Genomic DNA, 13,999 nt, shown 5'->3' on the forward strand with positions numbered 1-13,999 from the left:
TGCTGATGCAGGTCTGTACAATAATAGACCTTCAGCCCGCCGCCGTCTGCTGACCCGATTTGGGCATTGGATAAGCCTAAGAGAGATAAGAAATCAGGAACGCTTACCGAGGAACCCGGGGGCACGTAGCCTGGTATCCAGTCTTACATGATTAGGGCTGTTGGGGTGTTCAGGCAGGGCTTAACCGGGCGGCTCGTAGCATTTAACAACCAAGCGAAGGAAGCCCTCCCTGCTAAGTAACTTCATACTTCAGTACTAGTGGACCTAATTCTATACCAATACCAACAGAACGTAATCTTAAAGAAATTACTATAATATTTTACGAATCGGTAAAATTTTGGATGAGTAGGAAACATATAGGAAACCTACATAGTTAATGCACTGATTAAGGAAAGAGATACAAGTGGTAGCCAACTCAAGTAACAAGTAACGTCGATGAAGGTTAGACATCCAGGTAATACGATACGCCAAAAAGCAGTTACTCAAGCAACTGGATATGATTTTGGAAAAGGATTTTGGCGCAAGTAGCAAGTTATTTTAACGCTTACTTTGACCACTTACTTACTTAGGACTGCCACTTACCACTAAGTTAAGTGTAAGTGCTAGCACTTACCCTTAACAAAACACATATGTTATTAAGTTAAAACCCAATATAAATGAAATATACATCGGATAATAAATATGCAACACAACGATATAGTTTCTGACGACGCAAGCCTGGAACTTTGCGAAATGGGTTGAATTACAAGATTGTTTGTTTCGTATAACCGGTAAATCACCTTTAGGCACAACACACCAGTTTTGTACATGTAAGTGCAAGCTGCGTAAGACCAGACTGTAATGTTTGAACAAGATAGGTGGCATCGGGTAGGATTCGAACCCGGAACCTCTTGGTTCAAGGCCTAACACACTACCGCTACTCCACACGACCCCACATGTGGAGTGTTTCTAAAGAGGGTACTCTTCTTCAAATCTCTAACATAAACAAGCCATTACTCTCCGTAAATATCAAGTCTAAAGTCAAACGTTTAAGATAAGCAGCAACGTTAGTACAAACTTGAACGCATTTTAGGCTACACCATCACCATATGATAGCAGATAGCGTTACTCGCTCTGCTTGTGGATAGAACATACCATATACGATTTGATGGCAGGTTGAGATTACACTAATAATAGTGCATAATCTTACACCCGAGGGGCTGGCTACATTCTCGCCTATAAAACCTGCGGAGACGCCCTTTTCTGCACACAGCCTGTCCTCTTCTTCTGGTGAGTATCTTGCTTTCGACCTCCTCATTTCTTTCAATACACATTGTTTTGTTCATTCTCTCTTGCTATAAGGATTAGACAGACTTTGATACTAGACAACATCTTAGGAAGATGCCTGATAGGGAACGTCTTGTGAAAAAGAGAATAGTAAGTGAAGAACAAAGTACAAATTTTGCAAGGAAAACCCCACAGCTTCATTTCTTTTAATACATACTGTTTCTGTTTAGTTCGTTCTTTCTTGATATAAGTCTTGGACAGACTTTGATACTAAGGATTCTAGGTTGATACCTGCTAGAGATATTCTTGTGAACTTGTTATAGGAAGTAAAGAACAAAGTACGTACAAATTTTGCAAGGAAAACCCTCAGCTGAGTATATCACAAATGTATGATATTTGCTTCCTTTACATGATTGATAAAATCCTTAGCTGTACGACTTTTGATTTCACTAAACGATACAAGTGAAGTATGTTCTTGAAGAACACAAGCCTTATTACCATTTGGAAAACTCAGGTATAATTCCCTCTGCTAAAGAAAATGCAACCTTGGTTGTTATCCATGAAAGTTCGATGTAAGACTTGACATTGACGCTGTTTGTTCCTGCCCCAGTCAGTCTGTGTGGTGAAGCCTCCCCGCTAAGTCAAGATGCCGGCCTACGGACCCTCCATGATGGTAAGTAATTCTTTTACTTACGGGACAAGTCACTAATGAAGGGGGGGGGGTAGTTAAGTGACAATGGATAAAATACTAGTACTTAACTCAAGAAAATGCCCTGGCGGATGGTGCTGAATACAAAAATGTATTTATATATCGACTGCCTTGACTGCAAAAACGGTGAAATTTTGCATGCCATTACTTGCGGATTTAGACTGATGTGCAGATACCAATTCCATAGACATAGTTTCATCGGGTAGATTTTTAAGGAGCCTTAAACACTTGCCGAGAAAAGTAGGAATGACTCTTGATTAAACGTTAACCAGACTTCCCCTTAAGCTAAAATACTGTAGTTTTATGCTTACTAAGAGTATACAACTACTAAATGGTATATCTTCTTCTTACAACGGAATCACTTTTAAGGAGGGCTGTTATTTGGTCTTGTATAGCAGCGTAGCCTCACTTCCTAATATAGAAGAAGCAGCGATCTTAGAGAGATAGCCTGGATATTACGTTACATTCTTAAGGCTTTCCCTTGAGAACCTAGGGGTTATTTTGATACCAGAGCCAGGTCTGCGCATCAAATTTGGTCATGTGGGTTCGGAGTGCCTTAGATTCTTAGTTTTACTTGATATTAGGATTGATAATTTATAGTACGTACTCCATAGCATCACAAGTTTGCCGAACTGTTATATTTCTCGTGGCAAGTACCAACAGAATAAATTTATGAATAGACAATATTTTCGACTGAATTACCCAGTCCCTAGCTATCTAAATCAGTCGTTTAGGATCATGGCTTTATGCACGTGTGACGTCATCGATGGGTCAAAGGTTGTAGGAAGTCGGTATCGCCCCCCCCCCTGTCATCATGATACATGCAGTACATACAAACAATAATATTAGGATAGAATAAATAATAATGGTCATAATGATAAAAAATGATAACGAAATCATAACGATATTGAATAGCAATAATAATACAATGATGGAAATGTTGAATTACATTATCAAATCTCCCACACCGTCAACCATAAGAAACTGTTAAACTTTGGAACAATCTTCCGAGGGAGATCGCTAAGATCAGGGACAGACAGAGATTGCAATGTGAAGTTAATTCTTTCCTCAGCGCAAAACTCTGACAGCGGTCTGTCTAGGCAGCCTGTCTGCTAATGCTGAGTGAGAGCTGACATAGAAAAAAAATCATACAAAATTTTTTTTTCACAGGATCAGCCCTCGGAGCGTTTCCTTTACGGAGACCCCGAGGACATGAAGAAGCTGCGGTCGGCTCCTTACGACGCCAAGAAGAACTGCTGGGTTCCCGATGCGCAGGAAGTGTTTATCGAGGCCGAGATCAAGGCCAAGAAGGGCGACCAAGTCACGGTCACCACCAGGACCGGCAATGTGAGTGGCTGTTCTCTTATTTTGATGTTTTTATTTTTTGTTTATATTTTGATAAGCTTTAACTACGTTGAGTAGAATTTGCACATCTCCTTTTTTTCGTTAGATTTTTTAAGCTGAACTGAATTTTATTACACATATTTAGGTGCCAATTCGACCTAAATGTAAAATCATTTGGTACTGTTGAATTATTGAGAATGTTAAGGTTTTGAGAATGTTGAATTTTTGAAAATGTTAAATTTCTGACAATGTTGAAACTTGGCAATGTCAAATTTTTGACAATGTTAAATTTTTGACAATGTTAATCTTTTGACAATGTTAAATAATCTTTTGACAATGTCAAATTTTTGACAATGTTAACATTTTTGACAATGTTAAATTTTTGACAATGTTAATCTTTTGACAATGTTAAATTTTTGACAATGTTGAATTTTGGACAGTGTTTTATCTCTGAAAATGTTGAATTTTCGACAATGTTTCAATTTTTGACAATGAAATTTTAAACACATACATTTTTGACAATGTTGAATTTTTGACAATGTTGAATTTTTGACAATGTAACATTTTTGACAATGTAACATTTTTGACGTCTTTTTGAGAACGTTGAATTTTTTGACAAGGTAGAATTTTTGACAGTGTTGAAATTTGACATTGTTCACTTTTTGGATAAGGTTGGATTTTTGACAATGTTGAGATTTGACAAAGTTGACTTTTTTGACAATGTTAAAATTTTGACAATGTAACATTTTTGACGTTGTCTTTTTGAGAACGACAATGTTGAAATTTGACAATGTTGACTTTTTGATAAGGTTGAAATTTTGAAAATGTTGAAATTTAACGATGATATTTTTTTTAATTTCAGACCATCACGGTGAAGGCCGGTCAAATCCAGGACATGAACCCGCCCAAGTTCGCATGCGCGGAGGACATGGTGAACATGACGTTTCTGAACGAGGCGTCCGTCATCAACAATCTGCGCACGCGCTACGTCAACACCCTGATCTATGTACGTATCCGGGATACTTTATGAGTTTGACAATCTAGAGAGGATGCTCGTACTGTACTTGATGGCACCGAGTTCCACTCTAGGACAGCCTATAGGAAACAAATCATGTGTAACGCCTATCTATAGTAACACTACAGTAACGCTACAATAACTGCGGGAACACATTAGTAACACTACAGTAGAACTACAGTAGCATTACAGTAGAACTACAGTAACACTACAGTAAATTAACAAAAACATCACAGTAACTCTATATTTTCATCTCCAGACCTATTCTTGGCTGTTCTGCGTGGTCATCAACCCGTTGCGCTACAGTAACGCTACAGTAGCACGACAGTGGCACTACGTAACACTTGGTACATATTTTATCCTCCCTTGCAGACCTATTCTGGGCTGTTTTGCGTGGTGATCAACCCGTTCATGCGGCTGCCGATCTACGGAGAGAACGTGGTGAAGATTTACCGCGGCAAGAGGAAGCAGGAGGTCCCGCCTCACCTGTTCTCTGTGGCTGATGGAGCCTACATGAACATGAGGGGCGGTACGCACTTCATTCACTTTCTTTTCGAGTTTACAATTACATGCAGTGTGCTTTTTGGGTTGCACTTCGCTTTTAATTGTGCCTGCAGTGTGCCAGATATTCAACTGGATTTCTTTATGTTAGCCAGGGTTTGTCTTCTGAAGTACAATTGGCTACATTGTTCAAATTGTTAGATTTTCCATAAAATCTTTTGTTGTTTCTTGTTTCACAGAGAGGGTGTGCCAGTCTATGTTGATCACGTAAGTATGCTTTTGTACACCATATACATGTGTACAACATATTTCAGATGTTCACCTAGTATGGAAATACATAATTACGATTGAATATTGGGGGTGTCTTTTTAAGCAACTAGAAATATCTCTCCCCTGCTGACGTTTCCATGCCTATCAGACATCTTCAGACCTCCAAGAGTACTGCTTTTCGCCACTAAAAAATGTGGGTGAAGTGTGTCCTATTGGCATTAATAAAACTTTATTTGCAAAATCATGCCCGAAGGCTAATTGCTTTTACAATCAAGTATACTACCCATTGCAATACATTAACAGAAGACAGGTGACAACTGTCTGGAAAAACTTCTACTTCTACTTCTACTACTACGCTAGCTATTATGAGACTATATGGTAAAGAAGACGCCTAGATTACACTAACCATGATCGCTTTGACACCTTTTCTCATCAGCGGCGAGTCCGGTGCCGGTAAGACTGAGAACACGAAGAAGGTTATCGCCTACTTCGCCCTGGTCGGTGCCAGCCAGACAGCCGGAGACGCCGACCCGTCCGCCAAGAAGGTACATCGCGAAATATCTTCGTCTTCGGCCTTCATCTTTGCAAAATATATGTCACTCCATATAAAGACGATGCAACTTTCATACAGTTCTGTTGAATAGAATTCTAGAAGGTTTAGAATTTCGAAGGGTTTCATCATTAAATTTGCAGCTCTGCTAAGAAGATACAGCGTAAAATATCTCTTCGTTCTCGGCTCTTGCCCTTGCAACATTTATGTAAGTCTTCCGTGAATAGTGTCATGTTTGTGAACTTTTGAATAAATAGTATAAAACGTTCTACATTCCTAACTACTTGTTTAACAAAAGCTGATGTCTCTATGACCGACTGTTGTCTAAATCAAGGCGATTATGATTATGCCCTGATTAACTGACAGACGGTCATCGAAACGTCGACTCTTGTCAGAATTTTGGCTGTGAGTTAAGAATTCTGCTTTTCTTCATATAATTCTGTAAGAAGAAATCTTATCGTCAAAATATCATGATAACCATCTCTGTGGACTAGAATTGTAGAATGTTTAAATTTTCAAAGGATCATTAAAATCTAATTTCAAAATTTGAATGTCACTTAGTACTTTTTATCTTACAATACCAAATCAACAACCCCCGCTTACCCTGTTGCCCTGTTGTTACTACATGGCTTCTACACGGCTTTTATTGTATGATAAACGTATCTACTTGTTTCTGCTAGGTCACCCTTGAGGACCAGATCGTGCAGACCAACCCTGTACTGGAGGCCTTCGGTAACGCCAAGACTGTCAGGAACAACAACTCCTCCCGTTTCGTAAGTCAACGCCGAGAATTTAGTTTGCTAAAAAGACATTACAACTTTTTGATAAGAATGAATTGGTGGATTTGAAAGATAATCTGTGCCTTATGCCCAAGCATGTACAAGTCAAAGTCATTACCTGAGCAATAAAAAACGAGTAAGAAGGTCAAATTCTAATTCTGACTTCTAATTAGTGGCCATTTCGGAACACACTATCTTTATTTCGCTTGCCTTATTTGTTCAAGAGCTGCATTTTGTATTGACAGTGGCAATGAACTTTATTGCATATTCACGCCCTACATGTACATGGGCCAAATGTACTGTTAGATAACTGAAGTACTAGGATAGAAGAAACATGAGTTACATTGCTTAGAAAGGCCAATTAATTCACATCCTCAGTATTACGCTTGCTTTCCCCAGTCTGATATCGCGCGTCTCTTGTCCTCTTTCAGGGAAAGTTCATCCGAATCCATTTCGACCAGAGGGGTATTCTGGCCGGAGGCGACATCGAGACTTGTGAGTAACCTTTAGCACCAGCTCCATATAAACAGAAAAAAATTAAATTCAAATATTAACAAAAAAGAAAAGAAATAGCAAAGATGCTTATGATATTGTCACATATAGTGCTGCACCAGTAGTTGCTACAATGTAAGTAGTATTTGATAAATCTAAAACATGTCACTGCTGACTTTTCTATACACGTGTAAACTGTATGTATAAAGTGTCAGGTATGTGGTAATTATGCAAACTGCAGCATCCGCGCTTTTAAGCGAATCTTCTTCACTTCTATTGGCACGATGCTCTTTAAATTGCCCACCGCTTCAAGGTATAAAAAAGAAGCTAGCGCTGCTTCAATTATGCAGAAACTGAAACCATTCATTCCGTGCTACGTCTTCAGTCTGCAAAGCCAAAACCAAAATATCAAGAGATTTTTTTCAGTAAACTTAAAGCCTCATTCATGCATTTTCCAACAATGATATATGTTTTTTCTACAATAAAATAAAGACTAAGCTTTAACTTCCAACACTTAGATTTCGTTTAACTTCTACGTGTTGGAAGTTAAAGCTCATTCTTTATTTGATAATGACTTGTGCCGACACAACTGAACTTTCATGCTGTTTTTTGTTACAAGTATTATACTTGATGCTCTGTGAAAGAGAAGAATGGGCACGGAATGCGTGGCGGATTTTGTTGTATTTCTGGGTCAACAAAACTGTTGGTTTCAGACTTACTGGAAAAGTCGCGCGTGATTAAGCAGCTTCCGGGAATGGAGCGGTGTTACCACATCTTTTTCCAGCTGTTTTCGAACGGGGTTCCAGGAACCACTGGTAAGTCATCAGTGTCATCAGCCAATGGACCAGTGACGTAACGATGACGTGACATGACGTGTTGTTTCAGATCTTCTCGAGAAATCTCGCGTGATCGCCCAGCTTCCGGGAATGGAGCGAGGCTACCATATTTTCTTTCAGCTCATGTCGAATGGTATCCCGGGCACTGTAGGTAAGAGAACCAAAAAGTCAGCTGATGCCCTGCCTGCCCTCCCATTGGCCGAATGACTCTCCTTATTTGGACGTGACGCATGACGTGTGAAACGAATTGACTCATGGGAGACTCTAACTCGGTGTGACAGCTAACGAACTAGTCTCCACCAGACTCCTTTGCAGGCAAACTCCTTTGCCTACGCAGGCCAACTGTACCCTCTATCTGTATCTGTATCTGTATACGTATAACCGCCTTTCGGCGTAACACACCAGCTTCGCAGACACGCAGTGCGGCGGCAGTTGGCTACATTAAACCGATCGACTTGTTACACCTAACCCTTGAAGATCTAACTATAGACTTCGTTTAAAGCTATCTAATGACAATGCCCCTACAGTACTAGGTGACAGCGAGTCCCACTCTGCGATAGTTTTAGGAAAGAATGAATGGCTGGCCAACTCCCCTGGTCAGCTACATCCTTTTTTTAGGCCGATTTCGAATTCTACTATTAATTCAGCCTGCAAAGGATTCTGGTGGAGACTACTAACGAATGACGTCAGCTTACTGATTGACATGATTCAGACGTGACGCATGACGCACGAGTTTGACGTCATAGACGTTTTGATTGCGTTTTGAGATGAAAGTAACTTTGTGTTAAGTAAAGTGATTGAGAAACTAAAAAGTAACAACGAATAACTCAACTAAAGAAAATAACTTGGTAAGTGTTAGCAGAAACATATTACTATATTTCATGCTGAGGTCACATTTCCAAATCCTTGGCTCGCAAGGACTGTTTGCATGAACGAAAAATCAACACTTCATATCAAGAATATACACAAATACTGCTCATAAGTAGTTTTTTTTACCGGAAACTTCTGAGCGTCGGGTTAGGAATTTTGACCTTAGCATTTCTTCCGTTATAAACAATGGATAAAAGATAATATACATATATGCCCGTTGCTCATCTTCCATCAATCTCAAATTTACAAAATAAAACATCTTTTACAAATTCACTGACCACGTTTTCATCTACCTGGAACACAGAGCGCATGCTGCTGAAGAAAGAACCATCGTTCTACAAGTTCGTGAAGGTAAATGATTCAACCTGTACCTTTTAATTGTATATACATCTGCAATTAGGTTTCTGTAATTTTGACATTGTAAATTATAAATGATGTTATATTGATTGAACTTGAACTAAAAAGTAACAACGAATAACTCAACTAAAGAAAATAACTTGGTAAGTGTTAGCAGAAACATATTACTCTATTTCATGCTTGATTCTTTTAAAGTCTTTAATCTTCCTAGCAAATTTGATATTGCATTGTAAATTAGCGTAGCGTGCGTAGTCCAATGGTTAGCACAAGATATTGGGATTCAAAATCCCGGCTGTTGTCTCTCACCCGACATGCACGCTACTGGAAAGGGTCGCAGTCCTTAGGATGGGATATTAAGCCATAGTCCACTGTTCATTGTGCTTGTGGAAAAGAGCTAGTGGAATTTCCCCGGTACAATGAACCTGTAAATACTGTACATAGCGTCTGTCTTCTCTGTTATGACCAGTGGGAGACTAGCTCTTCAGTGAGCTAGAACTGTTTCGGGATCACGATCACTTTCAATTAACGATAATTCATATTTCTTTAGTCTGCCGAATGCTTATAATTTTCTTATGTCTTATGTGCAGGAGGGAGTTCATCATAAAAAGCATCATAAAACCAAAAATTTCTCCTCTGGTCTCTCAGTCACTGACGAAAGCTAGTGGATACTAGCTGAAACGTCTGACCGTTTCCAAAATCATATCCAGTTCCTTGAGTAGCTGCTTTTTGGTGTATCGTATTACCTGGATGTCTAACCTTCATCGAAGCACTAAGATATGTCCTATGACTAAGATATCCTATGCCTGACTGTCTTCTGTGCAGGAGGGAGTTTACGACGTAGCCGGGCTGGATGATGGGGAAGAGTTTCGCGCCACGGACGAGGCTTTTGACATCCTCAACTTTAAGGCCGACGAGAAGGAGAACATCTACAAGATGTGCTCAGCCATCCTCTGGTTCGGCAACAGCCGATTCGCACAGAGGGGCGAGCAGGGAGAGCTGGAGAGCATCGAGGGTAGGGGAAATATTTTCACTCTGCAGAAACGTTTTTGTGGATACAAGTCTTTTGTATGTGGGGTCATGTGGCGTAACGACAGAGCGTTCGACTCGGAAAGAAGAAATCAAATCCTGCCAAGCCACCGGTATTGTGCCCCTGGGAAAGACACTTAACACGAGTTTCTTCACTTTACTCAGGTGAAAATGAGTATGTCTGTTGTCCGTTTATGTGCTATTCTGCGTTGATGGCGGCATAAAATAAGTTGAAAAAAATCTTGAGTGTGCCGTCATGTGTGTCTTGTAATAAATTGTGGAATAGGAAAAAAAAGCCTATTGTAAGCTAGATTATGATCTAGAGAACCCCATGAAGTGTGCCCTAAATAACGCAATGTCAAATCTTAAAAAGTAGTCTGCAACCTTAAAAAAGGTATCTTTCCCATAATCTTCCCACAGAGATGCAGAAGGTTGGCCGTCTGTTCGGCATCGATCCTGACGAGTTCGGGAACGCGATCTGCAAGCCTCGCGTGAAGGTCGGGGCGGAGTTCGTCACCAAGGGCCAGACCGCCGACCAGTGCCTGAACGCCGTGGGAGCGCTGTCCAAGTCCGTCTACGACAGGGTCTTCAGGTGAGCCATATTTATAAAATACATAAATCGGCCTGCATTTCGCTTTTATTGAGGTTATAGCTTAAGGGAAGAGGTCAGGGACAAAAGTCTATGTTCATATATCGTTTACGATTGGAAAGGAATTGAGCCTTTTTTCTTTAAAATCTAATTACAAACAAACAAACAAACAAATGCCTTCACAAGCGCACACACCCGCACCACGCGCGCGCATAAATACACACACTGACACACATATGACGATTGTGCATAAAATAAATGCTGTCTATTCAACAATGTTTGTTGGCTTTGTGTGAAAGTCGTAGAATGGCTATGAATTTAAGCTATAAAGATTTCCATGACCTGCAGGTTCATCGTGCAGAAGTGTAACCAGACTCTGGAGACGGACAAAGAACGCGCCTACTTCATCGGTGTGCTGGACATCGCCGGCTTCGAGATCTTCGAGGTGAAACAAACAAACAAACATATATTTCAGTCGTAGGGAATTCACAGCATTAGAGAAGGATCACAGAATGACAGACAAAATTACTTTTAATATCGTTATGATTTTGGTGTTTTTTTAAGCAGAACGACGTGCATGCTTCATACCCTACATTGTCGTTGCCATACGTGGTTAAAATATTGTACCTTATGGCCCTTACCCTTTGTCACCATCTACAAATGCTCCATAGGTTACGGTAACTGGAGGTCACTGTTTCTTGAAAAATAGAAATTTTAGACACAAAGCAGGGCTTAAAGGAGGAATGCGTTAATGCCTACAAAAACACTCGATTCGTACGATTGCATTTTGACTTACAAAAGTGGGAAACGTTAAGATTACAAATCTGGGCGAAATACAATCATCATTTTACTTTGTTTGCAGCTGAACAGTTTCGAGCAGCTGTGCATCAACTACACCAACGAGAAGCTGCAGCAGTTCTTCAACCACCACATGTTCGTACAAGAGCAGGAAGAGTACAAGCAGGAGCAGATCGAGTGGGAGTTCGTCGATTTCGGCATGGACTTGCAGGCTTGCCTGGATCTCATCGAGAAGGTTCTTGTCTTTTCGTGACTGACTAATTTTTCTAGACGACAGGAGCTAGTCCTAAATCTCCTAATGGTCAGGAGCAATGTAGGCCTGACTTTCAATAGTCTGTAATTCGTCCCGTTGATACTGAGCTATGTTTAAACATCGCCCCAAACGTAACTGATCTTTAAAGTATTTTCATCACACTGTGGTTTACGAAAATCAACTCTTTAGACCCTAAGGCCTCCTAAGTATCGTGCTCAAGTATAGACACATGTAATGCTATATAATATAAACCATATAATATGTAGTGTTCGCCAAAAACAGTTACTCAAGCAACTGGATATGATTTTGGAAACGGTCAAAATCATACCCAGTTGCTTGAGTAACTTATTACCTGGATGTCTAACCTTCACCCATGTATAATATGTAATGTTATATTTTTTTAATTGTTCAGAAAATGGGCATCCTGTCCATGCTGGAAGAAGAGTGCGTCATGCCCAAGGCCAGCGACAAGACCTACCTGGACAAGATGAACGGCCAGCATCTCGGGAAGAACCCGAAGTACGGCAAGCCCAAGCCCAGCAAGAAGAAGTACGAGGCTCACTTCGAGCTGGGACACTACGCCGGGCCGGTGGGGTACAACGTGACAGGTACAACTTAAGAAATAAAGAGTAAGCTTTAACTTCCAACACTTAGACTAAAGAAATGGGTCTTGCCCCAAATTTTCGGTGCTCGACTCGGAACCCAGAGGTCCCGGGTTCGAGTCCTGACATGCCACCGATCTTGTGCCCTTGGGAAAGGCACTTTACATGACTTTCCTCACTTAACTCAAGTGAAAAAGAGTATTGTCCTGTCAGTATTTGTCCTCTGCGTTGGTGACGGCATAAAATAAGTTGATATAACTTAAGTGTGCCGTCACCATGTCCAGTCATGAAATGTTGGAATAAAAAAAAAATTGGTTGACTCCATCAACCTTGTCCACGGAATGGATCCGTCTACTCTTGGAACGCGACATCAGAGACACGTGACCGTACGTAGTAGCGGGCCATACGTGCCAGATAACTTGTGTCGCCCCCCGTCTCTGTTCAGGGTTGGTACACGTCATTATTTCTGTACCAACACGGATGAACTTTCATGCTAGGTACAACTTAAGATTTGACTGATGCAAATTCATTTTCTTCGTACTATGTGAAAAGTGATTCTAAAAAATGGTATATACGGTGAACCTTCTTGAAATACCCCTAGGTTTTATCGGTTGTCCCGCACATTCGTTGTACATAATTAATTACATATTGATGTGTTTTTTTAGTGCAAACTGACAATAAACAATAAATAATGAGTGAAAGTCCTTTATTGTACGCTTGTGCTCTAACAAGCTAAGTACAGCTCATGTATATACAGGGAAAAAGAGTACAGCAATATATTAAACTATACATACTAATGTGGTCTACTATTTACAGCTTCAACTTCTCGCTTCTTTAGGCAGTTAAAGATGTAAGAACATATTGGGCTAATGATACATTGTTTGTCAAGTTTCATAAGGAATGCGAATTTTTCTATTTTGTCTAAATGTCTAAAGCTTGGGAACTTATCTATTATAATAAACAGGTTGGCTGGAGAAGAACAAGGACCCTGTGAACGAGACTGCTGTGAAGGTGTTCAAGGCGTCCAAGAACGCGCTGCTGAGTGACATCTGGGCGGACTACCTGACTGCGGAGGAACAGGCTGGTAAGTGGACAGTGTATGGCCAGACCATGCTTTATCCAGAAACCGGTGCTTTATCCAGAACAGTGCTTTATCCAGAACTGTGTTTTATCCAGAACCGTGCTTTATCCGGAACCGTTTTTTATCCAGAACCGTGCTTTGTTCAGAACCGTGCTTTATCCAGAACCGTGCTTTATCCAGAACCGCGCTTTATCCAGAACCGTTTTTTATCCAGAACCGTGCTTTGTTCAGAACCATGCTTTATCCAGAACCGCGCTTTATCCAGAACCGCGCTTTATCCAGAGACATACTCTGACACGGCTCTGCATAGTCTGCGTGCGTGAATCAGGTACCTTGTCCGGGCAAATCTACGTTCTTAGATACACGGAGACTATCAAGAACCGTACCTCATCGAAAACCTTACCCAAGATACAGACGAAAAATACGACTAGTCGTATCGTACAACGGCTAGTACTCGTTTTTTTCCCACTTTTAATACTTGGCTTGACGAGAGATTTTTTTCATTTCCAGAGCAAAAGGGCGGCGGCAAGAAGAAGAAGGGAGGCTCCTTCATGACTGTGTCTGCTGTGCACAGGGTAAGGAACTTGTATGTTGCTGTCACACACGTCTTGCAGACGGTTTACGACAGTAAATATTGCGGATATTCGTAGGACGTTTCGTG

At 40.6% G+C, this 13,999-nt stretch overlaps 1 protein-coding gene across 1 annotated transcript in view; it reads left to right on the plus strand.

The window, feature by feature from the left end:
• The first annotated feature begins 1,234 nt into the window (after positions 1-1,234).
• The window catches only part of LOC109485604 (myosin-16-like), a 31,194-nt gene continuing 18,429 nt past the window's right edge, over positions 1,235-13,999 (plus strand). Inside the window, exons 1-18 of the mRNA XM_019789290.1 lie at positions 1,235-1,269; positions 1,877-1,939; positions 3,146-3,322; positions 4,182-4,325; positions 4,707-4,863; positions 5,075-5,102; positions 5,542-5,650; positions 6,336-6,428; positions 6,866-6,929; positions 7,812-7,913; positions 8,937-8,983; positions 9,812-10,001; positions 10,436-10,607; positions 10,953-11,049; positions 11,467-11,637; positions 12,068-12,263; positions 13,222-13,341; positions 13,849-13,913. Coding sequence (XP_019644849.1) covers positions 1,913-1,939; positions 3,146-3,322; positions 4,182-4,325; positions 4,707-4,863; positions 5,075-5,102; positions 5,542-5,650; positions 6,336-6,428; positions 6,866-6,929; positions 7,812-7,913; positions 8,937-8,983; positions 9,812-10,001; positions 10,436-10,607; positions 10,953-11,049; positions 11,467-11,637; positions 12,068-12,263; positions 13,222-13,341; positions 13,849-13,913 — 1,959 coding nt within the window. The 5' untranslated portion in view covers positions 1,235-1,269; positions 1,877-1,912. The remainder of the gene's footprint in view (positions 1,270-1,876; positions 1,940-3,145; positions 3,323-4,181; positions 4,326-4,706; positions 4,864-5,074; positions 5,103-5,541; positions 5,651-6,335; positions 6,429-6,865; positions 6,930-7,811; positions 7,914-8,936; positions 8,984-9,811; positions 10,002-10,435; positions 10,608-10,952; positions 11,050-11,466; positions 11,638-12,067; positions 12,264-13,221; positions 13,342-13,848; positions 13,914-13,999) is intronic.

The sequence above is a fragment of the Branchiostoma belcheri genome, unplaced genomic scaffold, assembly GCF_001625305.1.
Source record: "Branchiostoma belcheri isolate BF01 breed outbred unplaced genomic scaffold, Haploidv18h27 scaffold77, whole genome shotgun sequence".
Lineage (NCBI taxonomy): Eukaryota > Metazoa > Chordata > Leptocardii > Amphioxiformes > Branchiostomatidae > Branchiostoma > Branchiostoma belcheri.